This window comes from Sus scrofa, chromosome 15 (assembly GCF_054392235.1).
Source record: "Sus scrofa isolate SSC_HxYL_T2T_F1_AM1 chromosome 15, Sscrofa_HxYL_maternal_Yorkshire_Landrace_v2.0, whole genome shotgun sequence".
NCBI classification, from domain to species: domain Eukaryota; kingdom Metazoa; phylum Chordata; class Mammalia; order Artiodactyla; family Suidae; genus Sus; species Sus scrofa.
Window position 1 is genome coordinate 106,143,747 of NC_139397.1, and position 16,843 is coordinate 106,160,589.

At 36.1% G+C, this 16,843-nt stretch overlaps 1 protein-coding gene across 2 annotated transcripts in view; it reads left to right on the top strand.

Annotated features, from left to right (window-relative positions):
* Positions 1–11,205, top strand: part of FAM171B (family with sequence similarity 171 member B) — a 73,951-nt gene extending 62,746 nt beyond the window's left edge. For both annotated transcript variants that reach the window (XM_084999139.1, XM_003133530.5), the window contains exons 6-8: positions 2,969–3,085; positions 6,266–6,389; positions 6,633–11,205. In XM_084999139.1, the coding sequence (XP_084855265.1) occupies positions 2,969–3,085; positions 6,266–6,389; positions 6,633–7,977 (1,586 nt within the window). In that variant the 3' untranslated portion in view covers positions 7,978–11,205. The remainder of the gene's footprint in view (positions 1–2,968; positions 3,086–6,265; positions 6,390–6,632) is intronic.
* The last annotated feature ends 5,638 nt before the right edge of the window (positions 11,206–16,843 follow it).

The window sequence follows — 16,843 nt, forward strand, 5'->3', positions numbered from 1 at the left end:
CTAGGGATCCTCAAAGGAGATTTGGAATAAGGTGTTGCTGTAACTGGAAGTGTAGGTAGTGAGGCACAGGCAAACACGTGTTCACCGTAGCAGGTAAAAGCATAGATATATTATGCTTAAGAAAGTCTAGAAACTATATAAGACAAACTCTTATTTCTCAATGCTCTTCTATACTCAGAACTTTTACTTCTGATCACCAAATGTGGGGTGTTTTTCTTGTACCAAGCAGGATTTCTACACCAGTTGAGTGTCCTAAAATTTCATTCAATTTAGATACTTTCTACCTGGAGTTAGTGTCAGATCCCATGGGTTAAGGGCTGTGTCTTACAAGACCACATCTCTCATGCCTCCAACTCGAGAGGCCAGCTTCAAGTCCATCCATACTTCTGCCTGACAGTATGTAAATTGGAGGTTGGCATGACTCGATCCTCCAGTTGGATAATTTGATAGAACAGCTCACAGGAAAACAGTTTACTTACTAGATGATTGGTTTATTATAAAAGGACACAACTTAGTAATAGCCAGATGGAAGAGAATGCATAGGGCAAGGTATAGGAGAAGGGGCGTGAAGCTTCCATGGAGGTTCTCTCTTTTGCATGCATCACTCTCCAAGCACCTCCACGTGTTCACCACCTCTGCTCTCTGAACCCTGTATTTCAGGCATTTTTATGGAGGCGTCATTATATAGGCATGCATGATTAAACCATGGAACACTGGTGGCTGAGTTCAAACCCCAGCCCCTCTCCCTTCTCTAGAGATGTGTGTTGAGGGCAGTAATTTTAGGACACTCAACTGGTGTTAAAATTAGTCTAACCCTCTAATCATGTGACTGGTTCCCCTGGCAACCAGCCCCCTATTCCTACCCACAGGGACTTACCAAAATTCACCTCATTAACATAAACTCAGATGTGGTTGAAGGAGGGTGGTTATAAACAACAAAAGAGGCTCTTTCCACCTTTATGGATCTTATCACATGGGAAATTCCAAGGTTTTAGGAGTTCTGTGTCAGGACTGGAGATTAAGACCAAACAGATATATACATTTCTTACTACAAATCATAATACCACAGTAATATACTATTGTAAATCATTGGATTAACCTGGATTTTGGTCTACTTACCAGAATTGTGATTTTTTTTTTTTTTTTTTTGGTCTTTTTGCTTTTATTAGGGCCGCTCCTTTGGCATATGGAAATTCCCAGGCTAGGGGTCTAATCGGAGCTGTAGCTGCTGGCCTACGCCAGAGCCATAGCAACGTGGGATCTGAGCCGCGTCTGCAACCTACACCACAGCTCACAGCAACACCAGATCCTTAACCCACTGAGCAAGGCCAGGGATCGAACCTGCAACCTCATGGTTCTTAGTCGGATTTGTTAACCACTGAACCATGACGCAAACTCCACTAGAAGTGTGATTTTTTTTTTTCATTAAAAAATTTTATTGTAGTTGATTTACAAGATTGTGATAATTTCTGCTGTACAACGAAGAGATTCAGTTATACATGTACATACACCCATTCCCTTTCACATTCTTTTCCCACATAGATTATCATAGAATATATTTTTTTTTACAGAATAAAATACATGTATTTAAAAACAATTACATTCAGACAGATTATTATATCATGGATCTTAAGAAACAGATTAAGTGTCTCCTTCTGGAGAAGTGGGATGGAAAATATGCTGGCACAAATAGGAAATTTATTATATGCTTTATCCCATTTTATATGGCTTTCATCTTTACCATTTAGTATTATCTATTACATTTCAATTTTTCTTTAAAAATTAGCATTATATTAAAATTGTGTATATTATGCAACTAAAATTTATAAAGAAAGCCTTATATACCATTACATATTTTATATAGCGTAATAAAAAGAATAACTTAACTGGTAAGAATAACAAAAATAATACACCCTCTGAAAATAAGTAAAATATAAAATGCATAAATTGGTTAAAAAAGTGTAACTATATAAATATGTCCTCACAATTTGTTACATCTTATTGATTCTTCAGTATAGGCATTACACCATTCTAGGTGATGTGGTAAACAAGACATTATAGACCTTACATTGTACCATGGAGAGAAATGGTTATTAATAATACAATTGTATAGAAGTGTGACTTTGAACAGGTCAGTTTATTCTGGCCCCAACTCCTAATTAGTTGGATGAGAGAGTTATTTTGAAACACTCTGAAGGAGAATATCTGCTTTGAGTTCTGCTTTCTGATCATTCCTCCTGAATGTACCTTCCAGTGACAGGATTTTTGAATTGATTTGTTACATATGTAATGCTTAATTTAATGTGACCATTTAAAAAGTAATAGGTTGACTCATTCCTGTCAAGTTTATATACCTTACGTGTTATAGATACACATCATTACAGTGAACCAAATATGAATATACACCAAACCTATAATTAGTTTTGTTATGCTGAACTTCATAAAAGATAGTTGTTTTACTGAATTCTGTTTTCCATGGATGACATTTAATTGGATCTGAATAGCAATTTTTAAAATTTAGTTATAAAAGAGCTTATGCCAACAGTACTAGAACAAAACAGTGTTTAATAAAAAAAATTAGTAAGTCCATAAAACATATAAGTTCTTAATCATAATCCCAGAACACATAACAAATAACCACCTATTGATAAATTTGGATTCAATTACACATATCCTTAGGACATCTCAATATGTACAGTTTAGACATTTGGAGAGTCATGATTTCCCTAAATATATCTATATCATTAGTGTTTATTTGTAATGATTTTATTTCCTTTAGACATAACAAATCAATTTATTCTATTTTATATATTACAATATGTGCTATATTATGATAATATTGCCACAGTTTTCCTAATGTTTGAAAAAGTTCTGCAAAATACTATATACCTGATTATCAGCAGGCTCCTGTCAACAGTAAAGATATATAAACTAACTGATTAGAATTTTTCCTTGCCTTCTTTTTTAGGTGCTTGGGTAAATCATGGTCGGGGAATGGTTAAGGAATATAACAATCATTTAATTTGGACATATGACGCACCACATTTGGGCTACTGGATAGCAGCTCCACTTCTAGGAACTAGAGGTATTGTAAAAATGAAACAAAAAGTAAATTAAAAAAAATCCAAATAGTCATGCTGGAATTGATATTAGTAGATGCTATTTAATTCTAAACATTGCCACTTACCTTCTGTAGGAAAAAGCTTCTAGTCACTTGATCTCAGCTTTATTTTATTTTATTTTTTCCATGTGTATAAGGAAAGATTAAGTTCTGTGAACTCTGAGGTCCTTTATAGCTATAATATCTGATGAATCTGAAGTATGAATATCCAGATAAAGAATTTTCTTAGTTTACTATTTAAATGAATAAATTCTACCCAGATCTGCTATTGCTTTTGGTTGCAAACAACAAGAACAGATTTTGGATAATTTTTTTTTTTTTTTTGTCTTTTTAGGGCTGCACCAGTGGCATATGGAGGCTCCCAGGCTAGGGGTCAAATCAGAGCTACAGCTGCCAGCCTACACCACAGCCACAGCAGCAACGCTGGATCTGAGCTGCATCTGCAACCTACATCACAGTTCACAGCAATGCTGGAACCTTAACCCACTGAGCAAGGCCAGGGATTGAACCTGCATCCTCATGGATACTATTCAGGTTCATTAACCACTGAGCTACAATGGGAACTCCAGATTTTGGATAATTTAAAAAATGTATTAGGATATAGGGAGTTCGCAGGATTCCAGTGAAGCCCGAAGAACCAAATTCTAAAAGGTAGGAATCCTAGAGGGTTCAGTTAAAAGACCTACTTGACTGTCTTTGGAAGACTGTTGCTTCAGGATAGCTAGGTCTAACCCATTGCAGTCTTTTCCTTACACTGTTTCTAATCTTTCTAGAGAAGAATTTAGGTGGTCCAGATTTTGGTCATGAACGTACTCCTTGGTGGGGGTGTGGTGGGGAGGAGGAAGAGATATTGCATAATGGTGTCTCCAGACTGTTTCCAAGATAAGACAAGTGATCGCTCAAATGAAAACTGGCCTGACATGACTAGAAGGTTGGCAAAAACTTCTGTGCTATGAGTGACCTATTCATATTCTAGGAGAAATGAGTATTTCATTTTTCCTAGATTTAATATGGTATAAAATTATCTACATAATTTGTACTTAGAAATACTACATCTTGAGTTGTGTAAATCTCCCCAGATACCCAAACATTGCATATTTCATCCATTAATGCTTCTTAAAGAAATAGTCTAACCTGCCGTAGTGTACACTGGTTGCACCACGGGCCTGCTACCACTTTTTAGGCCTTCTGGGTATTTGCTGGTGTCAGTTGAGTTGCTTCTCGGCTTTCTCTGCTGCCAGCTATGTTGAGTCAACTTTCCAGCCTTCAGTATCTTGTTGCTCTTGTTTCTTCTTTTTCCTCATTCTCCTGTAATCTTTGGGTTTATGTATTTATAAAAACAAAAAATAAACCTTCAGTATCATTTGGCGAGAGTATGAAAGCTAAATGCATATGTCACTCCTTCATCTTTAATCATGTGTCAGAGATAATTCCTTTGGTTTACCTAGTGTCTTGGCTCCCAGCTGTGAGGCAGCTGCAACCTTGTTGTTCCATGCTGTTCAGGAACAGTCCCAGTGCACACTCTGTTCCAGGATGTGGATGGCATTTGGTAACCTTTCTCTGTAACATTCTATCATCTAACTTTGTTAGGGCTTGACTATTGATAATTTGGAGGCTTTTTTTCTGAAAAATTTTTAATAATTTGATATTTTTATTTTACGTTTAACAACCTTTGAATTTTAAACTATGCAAGGTACCAAAAATTTTTTTCCAGTGAAGCCAAATGAGTATTCCAATAGAAGAAATGTGAACTATTAACCATTATGATCAAGAGATGGTTCTGTTTTTGTTTGAACTAACTAGTGCTTACGAATTATTTATTCAGAAACAGAGGATGATTACTTTTTCATGGTGGACAATATCATGCGGTCTTGCCAGCTGTCTGACATTATCCTAGATTTTCAACTGCAATAAAATATTGATGAAAAAGAACAATTAATATTTAATACTTCAACTAAATCCAAGTTAATTTCATTTCTAATAAAATAATCTAAAGAACACTAGTTTTTAGAGATGTGTACTTTCCACTAAAAAATTATACCTGAAGCAACCAATTTATACAAGATGACTATGAATTATAAAAGCTGAAATAATTTTCTCAAAAAGGTGGAAGTTTTGTTTTAGCTTATATTGGGAATGATTTTGTGTGAATCAGCGAACTAACAGAAATGGGGAGTTCCCATTTAGTTTGAATTAGATACCTTCCAATGATGCTTTTGAAGTCCATCCTGCAAGCATATCACAGTCAAAGGAACATTATATGAGAAATATAGATAAGTTGATTGTAGTTCTGGCTTGATAGTAATCAACAGGGTGAGCTTGAAATAGGTACTTACCCATCTGAGTATTAGTTTTCTTTTTTTTCTAAATTGCGGGAGTTGGATATGAGTGTTATCATAAAATCAAAATTGATCCTATAATGGACTAGTTAGTGTCCAGTGTGCTTAAGCTACTTTAATTATAATTTGGTTAATATTATACTAAATCTGCTTTTAAAATCTTAAAACAGCTTTCTAGAATTCCTTGAAAAAATATAAAAGCCCAAGAATTGAAAATCAGTTTTTCACAGATTGCTATAGGTAAATAGCTGGCTGGGTTTAGAACTTAGTAAACAAGTACTATTAATGTTTTAAATATGCATTTTCAAATATAATTTTCTGTCTTTCTAACCTCTTTTAAGCATTTTTTTTTTTTGGTATTGTCATACATATTGGAACAAATGCAACAATGTCAGGCTCTTATTTCCAAAAGTGAGTTCCATTGGAATTATGTGGAGTTAAAATTGTTAGCATTACTCTATTGTTTAAGTACCTATTCAGATATTCTTAGGAGCAGAAGTTGAATTTCACCCAGTTATAACCCACCATTACTTTGTTGTCACTCCGGATCCTAAATAAGAATCTGCAAATAGAATTGTTATTCTTATCTCTCTCTTGTTTGAAGAAATTTCATATTGTGCTGTGCTGTACTTGGTTGCCTACTCAATATCATAAACAATTTTATCGTCCCTTAAGCACATAGGAAAGAACAGTCAATACTGGAATGCCTGTTCCTCTGTAACCTTGAAGTTTCATTTAACAACAAATTTGATTGAAAATAATGTATTTTCTCTTGGTTTTGTTTGTTTTATATTGGCCTGTTTAGGGTCAGGTATAAATGGAGACTCAAAAGACATAACTGCCTACCACACAGTGTTTCTTACAGCCATATTAGGAGGAACAGTAGTCATAGTCATTGGATTTTTTGCTGTACTTCTTTGTTATTGCAGGTAAGAACAATATTAATGTGTATGAGCACAGGTCCTATCAGATTATAGTATCATGTCAGTTATTCTGTGTATTACAGAGTTTACTTATAGAAATCAATGGTTTGATCCTTAAAATATATGTAATGATGCTGTTGGGATATATCCATTTTTTTAATCTATATATAATAAACATAGAGTTTTTTTTTTTTTAAGCAAAACTTTCCAGGTAAGTTTTAAACATTTTTGCCTTCTCTTCTTCTCTAGGGATAAGTGTGGTACTACACAAAAAAGAGAAAGAAATATCACTAAACTTGAGGTCCTCAAGAGAGATCAGACAACTTCAACAACTCACATAAATCACATCAGTTCAGTCAAAGTTGCATTAAAAACCGAGGACAAGTCACAGTTATTCAATGCCAAAAACTCCTCGTACAGCCCTCAGAAAAAGGAACCATCCAAGGTAGAAGTGGAAGAAAGAGTTTCCATGGTAAAAACTCGGGACAATTTAAAAATCTACAATGAAGATGTTTCATTCTTATCAGTCAATCAAAATAATTACTCAAGAAACACAACACAGTCTTTGGAGCCCAATGTAGGGTCCAAACAACCTAAACATATTAACAACAATCTATCTCCATCTCTAGGTAATGCTCAGGAGGAAAAGAGGTATCTCACAGGTAGTGAGGAGGTGTATGGGCATTCCCACCTTCCTGAACAGCTGGTGCACATCTACAGCCAGCCCATTGCCATCCTTCAAACATCTGACCTTTTCTCCACTCCAGAGCAGTTACATTCCGCTAAGTCAGCTACTTTGCCAAGAAAGGGACAGCTTGTGTATGGCCAATTGATGGAGCCAGTAAATAGAGAAAACTTTACACAGACATTGCCCAAAATGCCAATGCATTCTCATGCACAGCCACCAGATGCCAGGGAGGAGAGCATCCCACTCGAAGGGCAGCAGAGCTTGCCATCCCAAACTTCAGATTGGAGCCGGTATTCGAACAGCTTACTAGAATCCGTTTCTGTTCCTGGAACACTAAATGAAGCTGTTGTCATGACTCCATTTTCATCAGAGCTTCAAGGAATTTCAGAACAGACCCTCCTAGAACTGTCCAAAGGAAAGCCCTCCCCTCATCCCAGAGCCTGGTTTGTGTCTCTTGATGGAAAGCCAGTCGCACAAGTGAGGCATTCTTTCATCGACCTGAAAAAGGGCAAGAGAGCCCAGAGCAATGACACGAGTCTGGATTCTGGGGTGGACATGAATGAGCACCACTCAAGCAGAAAGCTGGAGAGGGAGAAAACTTTCATCAAAAGCATGCATCAGCCTAAGATCCTTTACTTAGAAGATTTAGACCTGAGCAGTAGTGAGAGTGGAACCACTGTCTGCTCCCCCGAGGACCCAGCTTTAAGGCACATCCTCGATGGAGGGAGCGGAGCCATCATGGAGCACCCCGGGGAAGAGTCCCCAGGAAGGAAAAACACCGTTGACGATTTTGAAGCCAACATATCCCCCACTAAAAAGAGGGGCAGACCACCGCTAGCCAAAAAAGACAGCAAGACTAATATCTGGAGGAAGCGAGAGGAACGCCCACTTCTTCCCATAAATTAACACCAAGAGTGGTTGTGTCTTTGCAGTCTCCTGCTGTTTATTCTTGCTTCTTGTTGTAAATTGCGGTATGAACTTGAGAAGTTGAGACTGAGCAATCTCATGGTCCCTGGACATGTCTCAAGCAGAGTAAATAGTAAAATGGTAATTCAGTAGTGAGAGAGAGATACCAAGAATGCTTTTTCTGGCCTATTCTTTTCATTTATTTTTAGGTGAATGAATTAAAGTATCCAAGAATGCAAAATGTAAAATTAACCTCAAGATGTTTGTTATCTGAAAATGTTGCTCAGTCAGCAAGTTTAGCCCCGACTCTGAAGAACAGTGAAAAGTGTACTCCTAAAGTTGCTTCCAAAAATGTTGCCTCTGCTTTGATGACTAAGCCTGTGAAACACTTAAAAATGAAACTGTATTCTTTAGGCATCAATAGTCTTATGAAATGTTACTACTATGTTCTCCATTACCTATACTTTAAAATAACTTGATAAATATTCTGGATTGATGTTATTCTAGAGTTCAAAGCCAAAGCACATTTTTCCCCCAATAAACAACATGTGTATTGTATCAACCCAGAAATATATTCCATATTCATATAAGATGGGCAAAAAGCTACTTGGTTGTGAGAGAGGGAAATGCCAGCTCCTTGGTTGTTTTGGGATATAATAACCTCATAGAATAAAGACACATCCTTATATTTAGAAACCAGAATTGAATGCTCTGATACTGAATTTTTAAAAATTTCTTACACCTTCCCCCGCCACCAAAATTTCACTGAACTTAGCTGTCAGGGAAAACTTCTTACAAGTCTAAAAAAACTCCCAAACATCTCTCCCCCAAATCTTTAGTTTTAGACTTTAATACATGTAGGCTAAAATCAGTTTTAAGATAGTTCTTCTTTTTAAAAAAATTCAGTCAAATGCTATTAAACTTGAAAATCAATGAATTGAAAGTTTCTTGTGAACACCAAAAAATTAAAATATGTGGAGGTAAAGGGAATAAACATTCCAAATTTTTTTCTGAAATGTGAAGCAGAAAAAAATGCGATTTCCCTGAGACTCAGAAATACCTTCAGGATATTATATGGATATATAACTATTTTTTTTTCTGTTGATACTCATAAAAGATGTTTGGGAAACAGTTGCAATTTCATGAGAAAAGTAAAAATTTAAATCACTTAAATGCTATAAGTTATATAAATACAACATTTTTCCAAGTTAGGAAGTAATATATTCTTTTAATCATAGCAAGGAATTGAGTGTGAATACATTCAACAGCTGTTTTTAATTATAAGTGTCTTCAACTCTGAATTACCATTCACATGTCTTGAAAATGAAGCTCTTTGTTAATTAAAATCAAGTCATCCAATTTTCCTTAAAATTTCCATAAAGGCAAATGTCTGAAGCTGCTTCTCCTTTGCCTTGAGGGAAAAAATGAAACTAAATTGCTTTATTTCTCATACCCTACTAATTAACATGGGAGCAACATAGACACCCAAGGTACATAAACAAGTCTTGAAAGCACTAAAATTAGCCACATTAGCTTCAGTCAAATTATAGGTTGATATAAAATAAAAGACAACAGCTTTTTTCCCTAAGATAGTAGACTTCAGCCAGTTTTTTCCTGTAACCATTCCTGAAGTTATCTAACCAATCAGATAACACTCCTGCCTTTCTGTATTAACCCAAAGAATTTAATGACCTAGGCAAAAGTTTGCTATCTTTTACCCCAATCCATAAGAGAGAGAAATGTTTTGGGTAATACTTAGATTTACTTTTTGGGGAGGGGAAGTGATAAGGTCCAAATTGGAGCTTCTTATTACTCTTACACAGAAAGATGCATTGAAAGTGGCATAAATGAAAATGACTTGGAAACGGTTAAGCAGTTAGTGCTCTGCTGAAGTGCCTTTGATATAGACTTGCTTTATTAGAAGGATATGATAACATCATAAGTGTACATTTTCTTTCTGTTAGCCAAATTAAACAGATGTGCAGTTTTTATTAAAAAATATAGACCTAGTGTTTCACGTTGGAACAATGAATTTTGCATGCCAGTAACTTCTTTTAGTGCGTTTCTTTTTTGAATCCAGTTTATAGTGATGATACATTATGTTGAAATGAAGTTAGAAACTATATAGTAATATGTTGCACTTCAATATTTTAAGTGTATATTTTTTCCCACTCTGAAAAATGTTTAATGTCTTGTCTTGGTAATGGCATACACATGTTGATAAAGGGTTTACCTATTCAGGTATGCCACTTACTCATTCTGTGTAAAGGAAATGAGAAGATGTATCCCCAAGGGCTTTTCTAGAAATACTTTTTTTTTTAGTTTCAGAATAAAATCTTATTTTTTTATAAACTGCACATTCTGTTCTCAATTGGGAAGTATAGGCAATTTATCTTTTCTAATGATCAAACGTGTAACTTCTCATTTGCGAGTAGTTCACAGATCACCTGTTAAAAAGCTGAAGCCATCTACTTTTTCTTAACCCAAGTGATAATAAACCTAGAATATTCACAACTTTCTTAAAATTTTTAAATTGAAAACCAACAGTTTTTTGCAAATAAAAACCTTGAGAATTTTGGTCACAAATTGTTAACATTTGTGGATCCTTTGTATATACTTTGGATATATCTTAAAAGCAAAATTATCCCTAATTGATGGATTCGTTTACTAAAGCACAGCTTATATGTATTTTTGAATACATATGATCTTGAATTTATAAAATCCATTTTTATGACACGCAGTTGTATAGGGATTACACCCTTTTATAATACACAGTTTACCATGAAGATCACAAATGTTGAGGAATAAAAGAACTTCTTTGCTTTGGCAATCATTTTAAGATCACTTTCTGTGTCTGAATCCTCTGGTATCAGTACATAGTATAGTTTTAGGGATTGTGGATCAAATAATGTCCCTCAAAACTTCGCAGGAAGGTGAAGCTCAAAAGTTTTGTATTCATTTTTAAGGAATGTTTTCCTCATTTCTCCATGTACAAGTGTTGTAAAGATTTGACTATGTTAATTCCCATCTCAGACCTAGAGTTCACATTTTGCCCTCTTGTTCCCAAGTGTTTCTATCTTTTGTATTCTTTCATCAGAGGAATCTCACATTTCAGTGTATTTATTGCCATTACTGCTATATATACTGCTGAAAACTGTTAACAATCTGAAGATTTGTAAAATGTTAAACATAGTTCATTAAGGATAATAAAATAAATATAAAAATTTATTAGATGTATTGTTTAATTTTGGGTAAACTATGAAACATTCCTCACTAAATTGTTACCTAATCTAGTAAATAACTTGATTTTTTTCTTTACTACACTCCCTGTAGTAAAATAAACATTTGAATACACTTTGTTTATATAATGAACTTGATTTCTCTTTGTATTTCATGTTCTCCAAAGTTCACATTTTTGCTATTAAAGCTGATGATAGACAAGTTATCCTTCCATTCAATGAGGAGACTTTTAAAAAAGAGAATCGGATATTTGGGGATTTGCAGTTTTACATTCTGAGAAAATGATACAATACCCCCCACCCCTATTAAAAAATTCTTCGGACATTAAACCTTAAAGGCTATTTACTGAGAGGTGGATCTCCTTCTGCTCAGTTAATTGAAAATGCCTAAATTCATGCAGTTTGTATTTTGGGGCTTTAGAATATCTTTTAGAATAAGTATTCTGGTTTCCATGTTTTTAGACATTTTGTACAACATATAAATTCATATAGTACTAGAAATATATTTGGTCATTTCTAATGGGAATTGGGCTTTGAATGCACTCACAAATACAGTGGTGATTACGACCCTCAGTACTGGCATTGAAGGAACTACTTCTGTTTGGATGTCTGCCAAATGCAAACCAGGCTACAGTCACCTTTGTCAGGGCCTGGTCTCTATCGAGGAGAGCCTGAAGTCTTAACAGAAAACAGATGCAGCCCCTGGAAGTCATGCCTGACCCAAACTCACATGGAGCTGGTTGTAATAGAAAACAGATATCAATAAATCACAATCAGAAATTTAGCTGCCAAATAGATTGATGTTCATGAGCTGGTCATCACATTTTCTCAAGGGAAATTAATATGGGAAGACTGATATATAGGAACTACAGGAAAGGGTAGTTGGATGGAATTAGGAGGTATTTTTACAAGTTTATCAGAAGTATTCATTTATCAGTACTTGATAATTGTGACAGCTAATCGGGGATCCTTCCCCTGAACAACATGCTGGAAAAATGCTAAACTGTACGGCAATGTTGCTTTATCTAGACTTCATAAAAATCATCTTTTGGCCTTTTTTATAGGTGGATTTCTTTGTCCTGATATACAGTGAGACAGCTTAATTCTAATAGTAAGCTCTCTCTAAATCAACTGTGGGGTTAATTTCTTTTGTGAATTCTGCCCTATTGTCTTAGATTCGAGTTTGTTTCCTCCATCAAAATAACTACGTTTTCCCTTGACGTGTTTTCTTATTTTTTTCCTTTATTTTGAGCCACCATTTACTGTGAGATTGTGGACTTCTATCCATTGATTTACATTTTCTTTATAAAAACATTTTCAGAGTCTGACTAGAGAAAATTTGTCTAGAAATTGATCACAATTTAGAAAGTTAAATACCAAAAATTAATAAACTCAATTACAAATGTTGGAAAAACATTTTCATTAAGTATATATAGAGAAAATCTTAGGGAAAAAAGTAACTTTTTCTTGATAACTATTTTCTTTCTAAGATATCTAAGCTTAAAGGTCACATTTTAAAATTACCTGTGGTGTTTGTCAAAACATGGTAGTAATGCTCTTCTCCACTTTATTTGCTTTAATAATATCTTCCTATTTCTGTTGGGAAAGTTCACATGTTGATAAGTATATGGTATTTTTAAAAATCTTTGGTGGCAAAACCTTTCTTGGTTGAACCCTATTTTTCCTGATTTTCAGACCAACACTTGTTATGGTTGTAAGTAATATCCCACAGTCCTCTAGGGATACTCCAATTTCCCATATGATTTAGTCTTTTTTTTTTTTTTTTCTTATGTTCTTCAGGTTAACTAGAAGTTTCATAATTCATATGTTGACTGGTTCTAATCCTTGTAGACCTTGTTAAAACACTAGACTAACTGCAGACAGTCTGATTCAAAACAAACCAGTTAATTACATTCCCAGGAGTCTCTGGGCTTATTACACTCAAACGTCTTAGTTTAGAACCTTTCCTAAATAGTGTATTGAAAAGCATAATTGTAGCTATTAAGCAACACACAGTAGATAGCCAAAATAATTTTTACTTTATCCCTTATTTCAGTCTGGAAAATACATTTTTTTTTGTTTTATGTAGAAAATTTTTAAGTAAATTTATTCAGTTTAAATTTCCCTCTAATATCCAGCTTTCTGAAATACTTTGAAACCCTGATTTCTAATTTAGTTTACTTCTGAAAGATTTGTATCCATTAAATATCAAAATGTTTAATTATGAACATGTAATTTTACAGATTAATTTTTCTCTTTTGGATATTCTGAGTTAAAAGGATTGGTGGGGTACCTAGGAAATTTCCTGTGCACTTTTGAATCAATCTTGGGTTAGCTACTAGGGTCACATCAGATGTTAGATCTGACGCAGACAGTAGAGATTTGGGGAATTCCAGGTGGTTGTTTGAAGCTACAGGTGATATGGTCAAGAAAGTATGTAGGGTGAGAAAGATTTCCATTGATGTCATTAAATTATTTGTGTGACCAGTAGAAAAAAAGTCAGCTCTATTTAAGGATATCAGGTATGGGAGTTTCTGCAGTAGTTCAGCGACAACGAACCTCACTAGAATCCAAGAGGACATGGGTTTGATCCCTGGCTTCACTCACTGGGTTAAGGATTGTTGCCATGAACTGTGGTGTAGATCATGGACATGGCTTGGATCCCATGTGGCTGGGGCATAAGGCTGGCAGCTGCAGCTCCAGTAGGACTCCTACTTTGGGAACTTCCATGTGCCATGGGTGTGGCCATAAAGAAAAATATATATGTATATACTGGATTTTACAAACACACTGATGTGTATGCACTTAAGTTCAAAGAAAAAAAAAAGACTTCAATTTCTCATAAATTTCATAAATATGACTTTCATTTTACATCTCAAATTAGGTATAAATTTAATTTTTGTAAGTAGATTCTTTTTAAAAAACAATTTATTTAAAAATAAAAATAAGGTGAATAATTAGTTTTTATGTTAATTTCCCTCATTACTAAATTTGTTTTTTTTTTTCATTATTTAGTGATTCATGAATCAAAGGAACCTGGGTTATTTCTTTTTTTTTTTTTGTCTTTTTGCTGTTTCTTGGGCTGCTTCTGCGGCATATGGAGGTTCCCAGGCTAGGGGTCAAATCGGAGCTGTAGCCTCCGGCCTATGCCAGAGCCACAGCAATGCGGGATCCGAGCCGCGTCTGCAACCTACACCACAGCTCATGGCAACGCCGGATCCTTAACCCACTGAGCAAGGGCAGGGATCGAACCTGCAACCTCATGGTTCCTCGTCGGATTCGTTAACCACTGCGCCATGACGGGAACTCCAAACCTGGGTTATTTCTAAACAGCCTCACCCTAGTAGTTTTTCCTACATTTCTATTAATCTAAAATATGTTATACAATTTTAAAGTATTTAATGATACAATTTCCTTCAGAAAAATTTGTTTCTAGAAAACCTTAACTTGATCTCCTCATTGATATTTTGAATGTATTCTAAAACTTATAAAAGAATGGCCAAAACACTGAGTAAGAGCTTTCCTGTTAGCCTAAAGACTCAAGTCCATAGAAGAAGAAAAAAAATACGTTTTTTAAGTCCAAAGAACCCTCATTTTTCAGGTCAACTATCTCTTCAAAAGGTTTGTCGAGAGCAGGCTTTTTGCGGGATTGCTGTTAATTTCACCCCCATTGCATGAATGTGAGAGGAGGACTGGGAAGCAGAGAAGTGCTCTTTCTGAAGAGGGAGTGTTAAAGGGAACTATCCCCTCACCTCACCTCCTGTGGTGGTGAAAGAACACTTTACTGGTACTCTTCCCAGAAGTTTTGATGGTGAAGCTTGGGGGTATCTGCAGTAAGAGGACACAGACATAGCTTTCTATGGTTGGATTGCTGCCCTGCCAACCTGGAACCGAGCAGTTAATGATTAGAACAATAGAGTCACAGATTCAGTGTCTCATGTACCTTCCTGAGTTGTTTACAGTTTTACTATAACTGCCACCAGTGGGGAAAAAAGTTAATTGCATGATGACCAGACTGTAGGCATGACATAAAGCTGCTCCAGCTTGAGGAATACTATATAGCTAGCACAATTCCAAGAACTGGCTTTAAAAGAATGAGATTAACACTATTGATTGTAATAATCTATATCTTGATGGGCATCAGAATAATGGCTTGTTTTGCCTGGATATGTAAGCAGGCAACTAAAACTATCAGCAAACACCATATTGCATCTTCCACTCTAAGAATACATGCCCTATGTCCACATGAAGAAGTTACAGAAGATAGATTTTTGCCCCGATCCTATAGAAATGGAATGATGTTCTAACAAGTGAGGATTTGTAAATAGCTCTTTGCAGGAAACCCCCCTCAGTAGGTAAGCCCCTTTTCTTGTCACTTTAGAAAAGCTTTACTGTAACTAACTTTTAAAACAGGCACCCCCATATTCTACACATCTCTGGCCCAGGCACACCTTTCAAAACTTTTAATCATACAACACCTTGCCCCTGGCACTCTAGGGGAGCAGACTTAGGCCCCAAAAAAGGGAGAACAGTGAGGGCTCTTGCCCCTGAAACCTCAGGGAATCACAGGTCTGCCTACCAAGTCAGAACTGAAAGTTACCCCACCCCCTAGCTTGTCAGTTCTTTCTATAGCAAAGAAGTAGAAATGAAGAGTAAGCAACAGATGACCAGTTCTCTTCCCAACATTCCCCTTCAGTAATCTCCCAAGCAAACTGTGTGACCAAACTGTGTGAATAAGGGAATGTCTAGAGAAGAACAGAGGAATCTGATGAGACTGCATGCAGGTGGGAGGGATTGTCATAACTCTGACCCCTATCTCAATGATTGAGACTACTTCCCTCCTTCCCTTTAAAAATTTCATGGCCAAGCAGAATCTTTCTTTCTTTTCTTTTTTGATTGTTCCCATGGTATATGGAAGTTCCCAGGCCAGGGATCAATTGAACCTGTGCCATAGCAGCAACCCATGCCACTGCAATAACAATGCCAGATCCTTAACCTGCTGGAGCAGAATCTTTGAAGGTGGTTTTGGGGACATGTTGGGGTCACCATCTCCCCAGGTGGCTGGCATTCTGATTAAAGGCACTTTTCCTTTCTATCAACATCTGTGAGTATTAATTTGTAAGCCTTGAGCAGTGGGACCCAGTAACCCTAGTGCAAGTAGAGAAAAAGTACTGAGGGAGATGGCATTCTGATGCTACCAGGTGAAGAGTGAATAAGAGTTATTATGATTATTTTTTGTCTTTTTAGGGCTGCAGTGGTGAAAGAACCACGGCATATGTAGGTTCCCAGGCTAGAGGTTGAATTGGAACTTTATCTGCTGGCCTATACCATCGCCACAGCAATGCCAGATCTGAGCCACGTCTGTGACCTACACCACAGTTCATGGCAACTCCAGATCCTTAACCCACTGAGAGAGGCCAGGGATCAAACCCACATCCTCATGGATACTAGTCAGGTTCATTAACCACTGAGCCACAACGGGAACTCCCAAGAATTTCTTTTAAAGGGGTGGGCCCCCATAGAATTCTCCCCACACCAAAATGAGTTTACCGGCCCACTAGCTATCAGAAAGTTGTGCTTCCCAGCACATTCCACTGCCTCCCCCATTATGTACATGCTGACCCTGG